This window comes from Gambusia affinis, linkage group LG18, assembly GCF_019740435.1.
Source record: "Gambusia affinis linkage group LG18, SWU_Gaff_1.0, whole genome shotgun sequence".
Lineage (NCBI taxonomy): Eukaryota > Metazoa > Chordata > Actinopteri > Cyprinodontiformes > Poeciliidae > Gambusia > Gambusia affinis.
Genome location: NC_057885.1, coordinates 1,881,670 through 1,896,550, shown reverse-complemented (window position 1 = coordinate 1,896,550; position 14,881 = coordinate 1,881,670). Strand labels below are relative to the sequence as shown.

At 37.0% G+C, this 14,881-nt stretch overlaps 1 protein-coding gene across 2 annotated transcripts in view; it reads right to left on the bottom strand.

Annotated features, from left to right (window-relative positions):
* The window catches only part of aco1 (aconitase 1, soluble), a 46,729-nt gene extending 39,190 nt beyond the window's left edge, over nucleotides 1–7,539 (bottom strand). Inside the window, exons 1-7 of one of the 2 annotated variants that reach the window (XM_044097184.1) lie at nucleotides 7,426–7,521; nucleotides 7,033–7,193; nucleotides 6,383–6,515; nucleotides 6,129–6,297; nucleotides 778–915; nucleotides 612–681; nucleotides 351–534 (exon numbers count right to left, since the gene is read on the bottom strand). In XM_044097184.1, the coding sequence (XP_043953119.1) occupies nucleotides 351–534; nucleotides 612–681; nucleotides 778–915; nucleotides 6,129–6,297; nucleotides 6,383–6,491 (670 nt within the window). In that variant the 5' untranslated portion in view covers nucleotides 6,492–6,515; nucleotides 7,033–7,193; nucleotides 7,426–7,521. Of the gene's footprint in view, nucleotides 1–350; nucleotides 535–611; nucleotides 682–777; nucleotides 916–6,128; nucleotides 6,298–6,382; nucleotides 6,516–7,032; nucleotides 7,194–7,425 lie in introns of both variants that reach the window. The other variant, XM_044097183.1, reaches the window with a different exon arrangement.
* Nucleotides 7,540–14,881: the final 7,342 nt, after the last annotated feature.

Below are 14,881 nucleotides of genomic sequence, written 5' to 3'. Positions count from 1 at the left end.
GATGGTAGTTATTGCTGGACTAACAGCAATAATGGCGGTCCAGCAATAACTACCATTAGTTATTACTCTTCTTTTCTGTAAGAATAATAGCTGCTTTCTTAGAGAGGCTTCTGCCCTGTACAAAACTACTGAAACAGTTTTCTGATTCTCCAAAGACTTAAAAGCCATCAGGAGAAAATTCAGTGTCACAAGATTTCTGGAAAAATGTAATAAAAGTCTGACAACATAATAATCTGGAGGTAACACTGTAAAGTCAAACATCAAGAGTATAATTGACTTTATACTTGCCATGGTTCAAACAAACCAAATAGATTAGAATAAGGTAAGGGTTAAATGTGTTACGGTCTCACCCCAGCCAAGAACACCCAGTCCATCAATCATGGTGGTGTGGGAGTCTGTGCCCACCAAACTGTCTGGGTAGAAGAAGCCATCGTAATTAAACACCACCCGGGCCAAATACTCCAGGTTGACCTGGTGAACAATTCCTGAACCAGGAGGAATGATCCGCATGTTCTTGAAGGCTTTGGACCCCCACTGGGAAAAACAGGCATCATGTTAACAATCTAGTTACTTCAAACACTATGGACAAAGAGGTTGTTTTTAATATACACCTTCAAAAACTGAAATCTTTCTCTATTGCGGTCAAACTCTAAATCCTGGTTCTTTTGAAGGCTGTCAGACCTGGTGGAAGAAACAGGACCCATCAAGAGATCAGGCAGCAGGATAACACACGATCTATAGAATGATCCAACAATAGGGAGAACTGCAAGGTCTTACTTCCTGTTAAAGTCCACTTGGATGGAGTGATCAATAACGAGGTCAGCAGGACAAACTGGATTAATCTTTTCTGGGTCACCATCCAATTTCATTACGGCATCCCGCATGGCAGCGAAGTCTACCACAGCAGGAACACCACTGTAACGACACACCGTGTCAATAGACAGACATGCACCGAAAACCTATTTTGAAACTTTTCAAATACAAACAGACTTTTTACAGGTCTTTTGACAATTACAATAATTTATAGCTATATACTTGAGGAAACCTGTTATGGAACCATTTGTGTTTTATACTTTCATTGAACAGGACAAGAACAGGCTGGCATTGATAAAGGCAATTATACCCCAGACAAAGCCAGAGCTTATGAAGATGTGACTGAAGCTGGTAAGACAGTGTGGGCTGAAAGGCCATTCAATGACAAGGAAGTCATTATCATCACTAATAAAAATACTCCAGGGTTTCTCCCAGTGTAAAGCTTGGTGGACTGCTAGGCTTTACTTGTCCCCCTCCAGACTACATGTTGCTTGTTTTTTATTTCTAAAATAAAATAAAAAAATTCTTATATTTTTTAATAAGCTGGACTACAGCATCTCTGCTGCACTGAGAATATAACTGGCAGGCCAGAATTGTTCCTGAAAGAGGGATTTATGGTTGATGAAGTGAACAGGGCATGAAGGTGGGAGTGTGCATCAATCACACAGCTGGTGCCTCTGCACTTTGGCTCCCTAACGTGTTAATGCAGTTTGATCTCTGAAAACTTTCCTAAAATTTTACACAGTATCCCATGTAAGGACATTTATTTAGAATACTTTATTTGGGATTTTTTAGTGACAACATCACAATTATTAACTGTCAGAATAAAATTGGTTAAGCACTAAGCAAAATTCAAACAATGAGACCTGAATAAAATAAATACAATTATGATAATATAATCTACAACAAAGAGGGGATACACTGGAGGTATACTTATGTAATTTTTGTGGCGTACCATATAGCTGATGTAAAAAATGTAATTGTACTCGTCTTAACCGAGCGTTTAGAGTAGAGGTGAGGTGACACCTTCTCTGCACAAATTATTGCCTCTCAATAGATATTCCTTTTTCCTATTTGATTCTGGAACTGTCCATAGCATTTATAATTAAGGTTGACGTGAGTGCTGTATACACCCTTGAGATGATTTTACATACACAATAGCTGACTGGGATGACACATATCCTCAATGGGAGATGTGGATGGTAATTTCCAACTTCCTTTATGATTAGTTCTTATGAAGTTGCGTAACTGGAGATAACCAAGGAAATTTTCATTTCCTTGGTTACCAAAGTCAAATTAAACTTCTCTTTTAATTGCTAGAGTGACAGAAATACTTCCTTTTTGTTTCAGTGCTCAAATCAGCTAATTCACTGCTACTGCCAGGATCTAAAGTCACCAGACATTGGTAGCAGTCCATTTTCCAATAACTTGGTTTTAGAAGAAAGAAAACCTTCTAGCTTAAACATTTCGCAAAGTTTATACCAAATTTGGATTGACTGTATTATTAAAGGCTTATCAGTTACATTTTTGATAGTTTTCTTATCCCATTTATAAAGCAAATTTACTGGTATCTCTTCTTTTGTCGCTGTTGTATCAATTTTGAGCCATGAGGCCAGAGCCTGGAAATCAAACATCTGTGCCAAGAGCCTAAATTGAACCACAAAATAGTACTATTGAAAATTAGGGAACTCCATCCTCATACTGCAGTGATAATTTATCCATCCTGAGACTTGGTGGCTTACCGTGCCAAATTAATTTTCTGATAAATTGTTTAAAGAAAGATAAAGAATACAATCAAAGAAGCTCATAAACCAGCGACCCACCAGAACCGCACGGTAAAAAGCTCCGCCGGGATCCAAACCGCTCTTAGAACTACGGGAGGTTCAAACTCTGCTCATTCATTTTTAGTTGATAGAAAAAGTGCCAAGCTGCCAAATAAAGAAAAGCAAACTGACCATTAAGATTTGAGCTTTGGCGTGCCCTTTGACCCCCACAACTCAGACGTGCGCTGCGTACAAGATGTTTTGGCACATTAGATCTTTTTTTTCTCCACAATTTTGTTAATTGTAAAGAGGGTTTGATAATACAAATTTCAGAATTCTACTTTTCTTTTTTACTTCAAGGAAAATCTTAAGGTAGGCAGAGTGTGTGCAGCCGTACAGCTGCTGCTGCCCTCCGATAAAATCCTGCAGGCATCTGAGCAGTTCTGAACTTTAACCATAGAAAAGAGTTTTAAGCATAAAGCAATTTATTTTAAACATTTTTTATAATTAACTTTTTTTTTTAATCTAAATGTAAACAAATGTTATTAATTCAATGTAAAAACATTAAATTAAATAATTTCTTTGGCAGTGTTCCCTAATGACAATGGCTAGTTTTAGAACTTGCTCTTAGGACAACTGACAAGGTCCCCTCGGGCGACACGATTTAGTGTTTTTATACAATCAAAATTACAGATTTCGTGGTGCCAATTTAGAAATATTAGTAAGGAATTGTTATAATATTTGCACTAATGTTAAATGTCACTTTTTATTACTCGCTGTATCAATTATGGACTATAACTTGACATCAAGTAAGACTGAGGCAGCAGTCACTTAAACTCAATGTTTTGACCAATTTTGAGAAAATCAGCAGTAAAATCAGAATTTTTTTTTGGATTTTGTGTGAATTTCGCAGATTTGTGAAAAACTGAAAAAAACTTAGATATAAAGTCTAAAGTCTAGAGAGCCACATAAAAAAACTACGGAGGTCCAGATTTGGCCCCCGGGCCTTGAGTTTGACACTTGTGATTTATGCCTTGGGCCGTTTGTCAGTGTAATCAGTATTACATGGTGTGTTTAGATCTACTAAATGCTAACTTAATTTGGATTTAAAAGAAGTGCAAATAATTGATATTCATTTTCATCATATATTTTTTATTTGTTGTTTTTAAGACTCTGTAGTTGTGGGTTCAATTATTGTCGGCAGTGTCTTCGAGTAACATAATTACTCAGTAATATTTTACCTTTCCTGTCAACTTAAAAATTTTAATACAAAAACACAGTGGACCACTGGTGCACTGTTTAGCCAGTTTTCTGGGGGAAACCCAGCACTCTTTTTTTATTACAGCATAGATGTTCACAGTTCTATTATGGTAGAATGGTTTTCATCTTCTTTCAACAGAGAACAGAAAGTTGAAAAGCATAGAGCACAGATAACAGCTAAGGTAGAGTTTTGTGGTGAAAAAGGGTACTTGTTATGCTCAACATGCTGAGTATTAGTTACTGGACACATTAAAATAATTGAGAATTTAAAATGTTTGGAATATTTTCCAACAGCAGTCATCATAATGACGGAACAAAGCTATCAGCAGTTACCAAGTGTCAGCATAATTTTTCCCTTTTTGGTGATTACATCATCAAAACTTCTTCCATCCCTGCAGTGTGAGACCTAGAGATTGAAACTTGTGACCCCAATATTAGTTAAAAATCACTGCAATTATACAGGTAAAAGCCAGTAAATTAGAATATTTTGAAAAACTTGATTTATTTCAGTAATTGCATTCAAAAGGTGTAACTTGTACATTATATTTATTCATTGCACACAGACTGATGCATTCAAATGTTTATTTCATTTAATTTTGATGATTTGAAGTGGCAACAAATTAAAATCCAAAATTCCGTGTCACAAAATTAGAATATTGTGTAAGGGTTAAATTTTGAAGACACCTGGTGCCACAAACTAATCAGCTGATTAACTCAAAACACCTGCAAAGGGCTTTAAATGGTCTCTCAGTCCAGTTCTGAAGCCTACACAAACATGGGGAAGACTTCAGATTTGACAGCTGTCCAAAAGGCGACCATCGACACAAAAGGTTATTGCTGAAGAGTCTGGCTGTTCTCAGAGCTCTGTGTCCAAACACATTAATAGAGAGGCAAAGGGAAGGAAAAACTGTGGTCAGAAAAAGTGTAAAGCGATAGGGATCACCGCGCCCTAGTCAAGATTGTGAAAAAAAAACCTATTCAAAAATGTGGGGGAGATTCACAAGGAGTGGACAGCTGCTGGAGTCAGTGCTTCAAGATCCACCACCAACAGACGCTTGAAAGACATGGGTTTCAACTGCCGCATACCTCGTGTCAAGCCACTGTTGACCAAGAAACAGCGTGAAAAGCGTCTCACCTGGGCTAAGGAAAAAAAGAGCTGGACTGCTGCTGAGTGGTCCAAAGTCATGTTTTCTGACCAAAGCAAATTTTGCATTTCCTTTGGAAATCGAGGTCCCAGAGTCTGGAGGAAGACAGGAGAGGCACAGGATCCACGTTGCCTGAAGTCTAGTGTAAAGTTTCCACCATCAGTGATGGTTTGGGGTTTGGGTCATCTGCTGGTGTCGGTCCACTCTGTTTCCTGAGATCCAGGGTCAACGCAGCCGTCTACCAGCAAGTTTTAGAGCACTTCATGCTTCCTGCTGCTGACCTGCTCTATGGAGATGGAGATTTCAGGTTCCAACAGGACTTGGCGCCTGCACACAGCGCAAAATCTACCCGTGCCTGGTTTACGGACCATGCTATTTCTGTTCTAAATTGGCCAGCTAACTCCCCTGACCTTAGCCCCATAGAAAATCTGTGGGGTATTGTGAAAAGGAAGATGCAGAATGCCAGACCCAAAAACGCAGAAGAGTTGAAGGCCACTATCAGAGCAACCTGGGCTCTCATAACACCTGAGCAGTGCCAGAAACTCATCGACTCCATGCCACGCTGCATTAATGCAGTAATTGAGGCAAAAGGAGCTCCAACCATGTATTGAGTATTGTACATGCTCATATTTTTTATTTTCATACTTTTCAGTTGGCCAACATTTCTAAAAAATCCCTTTTTTGTATTAGCCTTAAGTAATATTCTAATTTTGTGACACGGAATTTTGGATTTTCATTTGTTGCCACTTCAAATCATCAAAATTAAATGAAATAAACATTTGAATGCATCAGTCTGTGTGCAATGAATAAATGTAATGTACAAGTTACACCTTTTGAATGCAATTACTGAAATAAATCAAGTTTTTCAAAATATTATAATTTACTGGCTTTTACCTGTATATTAATCTTTTCCCCCTCTGAAAAAGAGACATCAAGTAAATTGTTAAAAATCTAATATGATTGTGATTATGACAAGATAACTTAAATTAGTGTTTTCAACTGAATGAAGTATATTATGTATTCACTCAGATGGTGAAACTGAGCTATAAGGTTGAATGCCAATCCAGCTCTGTTTGTAAATAAGACATGCAATCTTCCCCCCAATAGAGTTATTACTGGTGGTAAAAGTAAACGTGAAAGAACCTACGTGAAGTCTTGGAGGATGACACGGGCCGGCCTGAATGGTACCTCCACACATTGAGTCTGGGTTTGCTGCCAGTTTAGGATGTTTTCCACATCCAAGCTCTTCACTAGAAACTCGTCACAGTTTCTGACGGCTGATTCCAACAGGACCCGGATGGAGAACGGCAGCCTGTCTGAGAAGCAGATAAATAGTGGCAACAAACATCCAGGACATCTGATGATTAGAACAGGTTTCAGCAAGACTCATTTTGTTGTTACCATATCTGGGATCTCCGAGCTTAAGAAGATTGAAAAACCTCTGGCCTGGCACCTCGGGGCTAAGAGGCTCCACTATATGTTGGAAAGGATTGTTTCCTGCAACAAGCATCCTCTTCTTTGTGAATGTAGATAGCTAAATTAATAGAGAAATGTTTATAAGCCTCTTAAAAACATTGCACATGTAGAGAGAGAGCAGAGTGTGGTGGGTTAATCCACAGACAGAGTGCATGAACTTCCTCACAGTGTAAATGGATTAGCCAACACTGCAGAGCATACACAGGTGAAACAAGTGGTCAATGAACTCTCAGTTGACAAACCTTACATAACCCAAATTCTTTACCAATCTGTGAAAATGTCAAGGAGAAAAAGAGCACAGGTAAATATGAGACAAGTCATCTCTATTTTTACAAGCAGTGGGAAAGGAATGGAGATTCAAAACACAGGTTCTGCCACGATTTCCTGGATAGAAGCCATGATGTGGCAGAGTTCAACTGATAAGTGAAAAAACGCTGATGCTGCACACCCTGAATGTCTGCATACTTACTCGGTGACACACACCACAACATAAACTAATACACATAAATGTTCTAAGAGTGGCAGGCAGTTGCTCAATATTGGCTTAGTATTCACTAGAATTAATATGTTATTACATTAACGCTGTTATTTCCCAGAAAGCCGTGATTCCAGCTCTACTCAGCTCCATTATGGGACTTTCATTCATGCTTCCAGCACTTCTTTTCCACTGAGCCTCTTGCGTCACTTAGCATTAGGTAAGCTCCTTAGTAGGACATTGTTGCCAAACACTGTTGGTCTAAAAACATGGCGCGAAAGTATTAATCACACAAACGTCAATGCAAATGTTATTTTTTTGCTTCACAATGAGTATAAATTGGTATTGGAAAGGCAATGTTAGCTGACTTAGTCACAAATCAAATGCAACGATGAATTAAAACATCGTATTGTAATGAAAGTAATTCACGACATGCCTCCAGAACATAGTTAACCCTTTAGTTAATAGCTGTCTTTGGGTATAAACTACTTACTTCGATCTGTAGCAGAGGCGACAACCCAAAACAAGACCCAAGGACTCCACTGTGACAACTCTGTTGTTCCGCAGTGGTTGGCTCAACTTCCGGTTGGACTTTTTCTTCGGCTTCTTCTTCGGCTTCTACTTCTTCTTCGTGATTTTTATTGGCGGGTGACATCTAACGTTAAGATGTATTATCACCATCTACTGTGCTGGAGTGTGGACCAGAGCATCTCTCCCCCAATCTACATTCTTACATATAATCCTGTTTCCTTTAAAAATAATTTAATAACTGCTTTATTTATTTTATGTTTAATTGATATTTTATTAAGTTTTAATGTCTCTATATCATGTTTCCTAATTTCTTGTTTTAGCTTCTCTCTACTTATAGTATATTTTTCACAATGAATTATTACATGTTCTACTGTTTCTATATCTATACCACACTCACAACTACCTGTTGGATGTTTACCTATCAAATGTAAAGTTTAGTAATCTTGTCATTACTACTTGTTCTTTTCGATTTTCTCCTATTATTTTCATATTCTCTACTTTCTTTTGTATATGAAATAAATGATGACCTCTAGTTCCTTCTTCCCACAATTGTTGCCATTCAGATTTAATTTTGCTCTTAATTGATTTTATTTCAGATTTACAATACGTTATTTCCATAATTCTACTTTGTTTTAAAATCACCCTTAACTAAATAATCTGTCATTTCATTCGCTTTTATATTTTTAGGAGCTAGAATCCACATAAACCTAATCTCTACTTGAGTTTGTGTCATTCTAAATATAACTTCATAAATTTTGTATACTAACTCCATACGACGTTCAGATGAAATATTTAAAGTAGACATTAGTGCTGATAATGAATCTGAACATTAAAGAACTTTTCCTATTTTATTTTGCTCTACCCACTGTAAGGCCATCAGTATTGCTAACATTTCCACTGTATAAACAGCTAAATGGTCAGATGTTCTTTGTTTCATAAATATATCTAGTTCAGGAATAGCATAAACAAATCCTGTTTTATTTTAAACTAAATCTTTTGAACCATCTGTATATACAATTATGAAGGATTTATACATATTCTTAATTCTGTCATTTACAAAACTTACCCAGTTATTATCTTTATTAACCTGCATTTCTTTGTAAACCTCTAGATCAACAGTCTCATATGGAAACAACCAAAAAGGAGTAGTTGGATAAGGCACCACAGCACAGTATCTCTTTCCCTGTATCCCCATTTCTCTAGCGGATTTATCTGCTGCCCATGCAAAACAATCTATTTTAGCTTTTCCACTCTCCCAGCAAAGTCTCAGGATTCTTACTGCTGAATTATTCTCCTCTTATGTCCCTGCAAACTCACCCAATAATTCAGCATAATTTGCTTTTGTCTTAAATATAAAGGACTCTCTCCCATTTCAACCCTCACTGCCAAAGATGGAGATGTCTTCAAAGCTCCACAGCATAATCTCAAAGCTTTATTTTGAATTACTTCTAATTTACTAATGACTGTTTTCACAGCCTGCCTGTAAACTACACACCCATAATCCAACACTGATCTAATCAAAGCAATATAAATCTTTTTTAAAGTAATTTTATTTTTGCCCCAATCTAACCCTGTTAAACACTTCATTATATTTATATCTTTTTTACATTTCCCTTCAATATACTTTACATGATCACTCCATAAAAGCTTGGAATCAAACATGATTCTTAAAAAACGAAATTTACTTACTTTTTCTATTTTTCCTCCATACATTTTTAAATCAATTTCTTCAATTTTCTTCCTACTGAATACAACAGTCCACCTTCTAAAATAAAATCATTTGCCCTTCTTCTCTGCTCCCTCCTAAATTTCTCCTGTTCTGTTAAATTATCTGAACTATGGATCTTTGCAAATGTTCTTGCCATTACTTCTACTTTCCCTTCATTTGTTACTTCTTTTCTTTCTTCATGTTTTAGATTTGGTTTTGTTCTCTCCTGTATGTTTCCCTTCATTTTCTTAATCATTCCCCACACATTAGCTATAGGAGTTGTTCTGCCTATTGAATCACAAAATTCTCTCCATTTTGTCTTCTTTGCTTTCTTAATAACTTTCTTTGCAGAAGCAAAGAAAGTAGCAGAAGCAGAAGCTTGATCTTTTTTATATTCAATTAAATTTTTAAAAGTATATGTTCTTTTCAATATTCTAGAAGCCCAATTTCTTTTTCTTTCTGCTTCACTGCACTCTTGTGTCCACCAAAGTACCCGTTTCTTTTTGTTCTCACCTTTACTTACAGGAATTGTTATTTTGCTGCTTTCAGTATAACTTCCTTAATCTTTCCCCCTATACTTTCTATATCTAGATTTAAATTGACCATGTATTTCTCACATATATATTTAAATATATTCCATTTTGCCTTATCAAATATCCATCTTTTCTGCCTTCCTACCACCCCCTTCTCTTTAGAAATAAGGATTTTACAAAAAATTGGAAAATGATCACTACCTATTGTTGTTTCTTGCTCTATTTCCCACTCACATAATCCAGCTAAATCTCTGGACACCAGAGTTAAATCTATGGCTGATTAATTTCCTGTATGCACATCTATTCTTGTTCCCCTCCCATCATTCATACACACTAATTGATTATCTTCCAACAGCTGTTCTAAAATATCTCCATTTATATCAGTTTCCTGCCTTCCCCTTAAATTGCTATGGACATTAAAATCTGCACACCAAATAACTTTATTTCTATTTTGTCCCTGAATTTCTTTTAATTTATTCAACTCTAATCGTTTACAAAGATTGTAATAATTTATTCTAATAAATGGATCTCCATTTATCCAAGTCTCTACAATTACAAACTCATCTTCTTCTCCTCTCTTAACCACACTAAACAGCAGCCCCTCCCTAATAAAAATGGCACATCACCCACCATTACCTTCAATCTGATCAAATCTAATAGCAGAAAAATTTAAGATTTTAAATTCTAGTTGGGGTTTTAACCAAATTTCTTGTATACAAATAACCTCTGGAGTTTCTTCTAATTTATCAATAAAATGCTTTAATTCCAGTCCATTTGCAATTAAACTTCTTGCATTCCATTGGAGAATCAAGACCATAGTGTTACTATCCTATCCATGCTGCATCCTGACTGGCTTGAGCACTAAGATCATCCCTCACTTCCTCCCATGTTAATTCATTAATGTTAAGATGATTTGCTGCTGCTTTCACAATTACTTGAATTCTTTCGGTTTTTGACTTAATTTCCATAGTTGCATTTATAACCCCTGCAATAAATATCACTAGCTTTTTTAAATCCCCATACACTTTATTTTCTATTTTGGTTTACCTCTGTATCCATCCTGTTTTCCACCCCAACATCTGTTCTTTGCTTTACCGTTTTAACAGTCTCTGCATAGGATAGCTTGTTGCGTATTCTAATTTGTTGAACCTGCAGCTCCCTCTTCATTACTTCACAGCCCCCATATGCCGCACTGTGGCTGCCACCACAATTACAACATTTTGGCTGCCTGCTCTTGTTGCACTGTTCATATTCATGATCCTCTCCACATCGTGCACATCTTCTTTTTCCTTTACATGTCTGCACCATGTGGCCAAATCTTTGACATTTAAAGCATCTAATCGGTTGTGGGACATACTCTCTTACATTGTAGGTCAAATATCCTATAAATAGACTCTCTCTGGAAGTCTTTCTTCACCAAACTCTATCAAAAGACTTTCACTGTTCATTTTCTCTCCATTTTTAAAGGTCTGAAGCCTTCTTACATCTTTAACTCTTCCTCCTCTGAGATTTGATTTTATTTCCTCAATTGAAACCTCATTCAGGATCCCCCAAATATTCCCTTCCTCCATTTACTTCCTTCTTGTGTCAGACTCACACTTGTCACTTTATAATTTCCTACTTCTTTCATCCTACATGCTCTGTCTTTTTATTCTTCTGTATTACAACTTATCATTAAGTTTTCATCTCTTAGAACTTTTGCATTAGTAATGTCCCCCACTTGATTCTTCAGAATCGTGGATAATTTAACCGGGCTGATCGTTTCTAATCCCTTCTCCTCGTTAACTCTAACAATTACTTTGAACTCCTTTATTTCTCCCTCCATTTCTTCTTCCAGACTCATCCCAGTTTTTCACCACTCTTCCCCTCTTTCCTACACCTGCCTTCACTGATGAATTGTCTCTTTTTGGACTCATCCTTTCACTACTTGATGTTTCACTGCTCCCATCACTCTCATTATCTAAACTATTTTCCCACTCTGCTCCATTCACAACACAGCTGTGTCTACCTGCCGTAGTCTTTGTCCAAAGTTCTTTCACCAATCTACGAGTTTTCCCAACTGCATCTTGAACATCTCCTTGACGCAGACTTCCATGAGTCCAAAATTATCTTATTTCTTTTTCTTCACCTTCCTCTCTTTCAGTTCTTAATTTAAACTTTTAACCATCAGTATAAACCTGTTTTCCCCCTGCTGCTGTGCTGCTTCAGGTCCTTCCAGTTAAGCCCCACTTCCACGTTTCTTCCTGTCTTTTCACATAGACATGAATACCCCGGTTGGACTTTTTCTCAATCAAAGCATTTTCAAGACGCAGTATTGAATGTATGTTTTTTTTTAACAACGTAAAAAAAAAAAGAGCATTGTGGAATAATAAAAATAAAATGCCAATGATATCAGGCTATATTTGATCTTTTGAAACAATGTACGTTGTAATAGGATATAGTTTTGTGTCAAGTGGTCCACACTTCTTATCGGTTGGTGGCGGTAATGCTCACCTAACATTTTTGCCAACCGATAATAAATTTCGAGAAGAAAAAGAAGAAACATTGTTACAGCATATCTCTTACTACGGAAGGGCTGCTGAATAAAACTATATGATAAATCTGATTGATGTTTTTTTTTTCGAATGCTAACTGTAATCTCAGAACCCAGAATTACATCTGACAGTAACCAGCTTCAATAACAGAGATGTGAACTGTGCAAGTGAGGAGGAAAACAAACTTTCTGGAGGAATGTTGTATTTAAGTTATGTTTGACGTGGCTGATTAAAATCTGGTTTCCAGACGGTAGCTTTGCACCTGCTTTACTCCAGATGTATCTGGCCCTCCGGCAGTGCCAAGTAGGACAGTTTCACTAAAAGAAAATGAACAAAAACAGTGTGATATATATTGAGAAATAACTTAACATAACATGGTGTCGCCGGTGGTACTGTGACGGAGATGTTGTATTATTGTGGCCAGATAGAGATGAATAAAAATGAAATGCTTGTTTTGAATACACATGGCGTCCTGTCTCATGTATGTCAGAGTAAATGACAAAGAGAATTGATTAATCTTCCTATGGTGTTGGGGTTGCCACTGACCCATTCAATTTTTAAGTGCATACAAGTACACAAAATTAATGCGTGTTTATCACATTACTTTTGGATTTGATCAGAAACCTCTGCATTATAAAATTATGCAAAAATATCCAACTTCATTTAATTTAAAAATACTTTGGTTTCATATCCGCTGAGATGAGTGCTTTTCTCCTGCAGGATCAGGCAGGTAAAGTCAACTTGCATTAATCCACTTACTAATGGGAATCAGGAGGTCTCTTTAAATAGGAGATGGATTCCTGTGGCAGAAGGCAGATGGTTCTATTGCATCTGTGGTATTCTGACCTTAGCTTTCATAGCAGTACTTTGTGATTCTAACTTCGGTCCTGTCCCTAATCCTTTCAAAATTAAAGTTTATGATTGGAAAGTTCAGAGGGTATGAATATTCTCCGACACTAGCCTCTCACTCTACTCTAAATAAGTGTATTTAGGGCAACATGATTACTTTACAACCAGTTCTTATCATGCAGTGTCATGCTGTGGTTGATGTATGGTGGTGGTGTGGTTATAAAGAATAAAACACAAAGTCACATGTGATGGTCAGGGGCTGTTTACTCTCTTATGTACAAGCATGTGTCACCGAGTTGGAGACTGTCTGAGATATAAAACAAAAGAAAATGCATAAGGTGCTGCAAAAAACACACTGATGGATAAATCTAAACTCCATCAGCTTATCCCCCACACTTCCAATCTACCTCCTACATCCACCCTCCCCCACAGATTTCCATTGGCTCCCACTGGAGAACCCCACCTACTAGTTAAAGATTAAAGTCCCTATATGCTGCTGTCTTTATGTTAGAGATACTTATGCTGCTATAATTTTAATGACATCTAAAAACCTTTTATGTATCAGGGTCAAAGGTCAAACCAGGTCTCTTCATGTTGTCCAATTCTTGCACAAATGATGTATTTTGTGCAATCTTTGTGCTGCAAAAATATTTTTATGTTACTATCATATTTTAATAAATACATTAAAGTGCAAAATAAAATAAAAATGAAAAATCAGAAACTGCCTCCTTTTCTATGGTTACCAATGGGGGCTGCAACCTTTGGATTTGGATTTGCAAACCACTGAGACCATTTCTGTTTGAGTAGAGTATTTCAGGGTGCATGCCAGACCTTTGATGACTCGCTTATCAATATCTTTATAACAAACCATTTGTTATGCAAAACACATATTTTGAAGGAACCAGGTATTTGGAAAAACACAATTTTCTTGTGTATTTTTGAAGAGCTGAACTGTGTGGATGCAGCAATTGAAGTTTCACTACAGCACCTAAGAGGCAGTAAAGTCAGTACCAGCAAATTCACCATTTCAGTCTGACATGGGCCATTATGAATGCAAGAGAGTGAGGATGGAAATCAGTCTGTGTTTGACTCTGTGTGCTATTGCTTTGGGATGTGGCTCATAGAAATCTGGACACATGATGAACAGGGGGAAATCTGACCACTTTTCACATCTGAAAGCAGCTCTGCTTGATTCTTTCTGCTCCGACACATGCAACATGGCTGCCATCCATCAACACATGCTGTAACATCAAGGAAGCAGAATTCCTCTGTTACAAGGCTTAGTATCCATGTGAATAAAAGCTGAAAAAAATTAATTATGTGAAAGTTTCTCCTGAAGCTGTTTTGTTCTGGTTTCACTTCAGACTCTGTTCTACTCAGCATTAAACATGGATTTACCGACTGCTTTTCCACCTGGATCCACCTGACCATTGTGGTTTTACCATATCTCTGGGCTATTTCAGGTAAAGGAGTTATTTTCAATGTTTTTGATAAATAACACAAAGAATGAACATTTTGACCACTCCATGTAGCCCAGTCTCCCTAGAATACAATCTCATCAAAAAGCCAAGTTTGGTCAAAGCAAACAGTAAAAAACTGAGAAGGAATGTTTCCCATTAAACATATATTAGGAAGTCATCAGTTTGTAAAAGGCTGGTCCATGAAGAATAGCTACCAAAGAGCATTAGTGGTGCCATTACAGGCAGTTACCGGAGAGTCCATGTCATTTTAGCATCTGACCACATGGATGTGAGCCCTACTGAATTATGTTGCATGCTGCTAATGTTACATTTA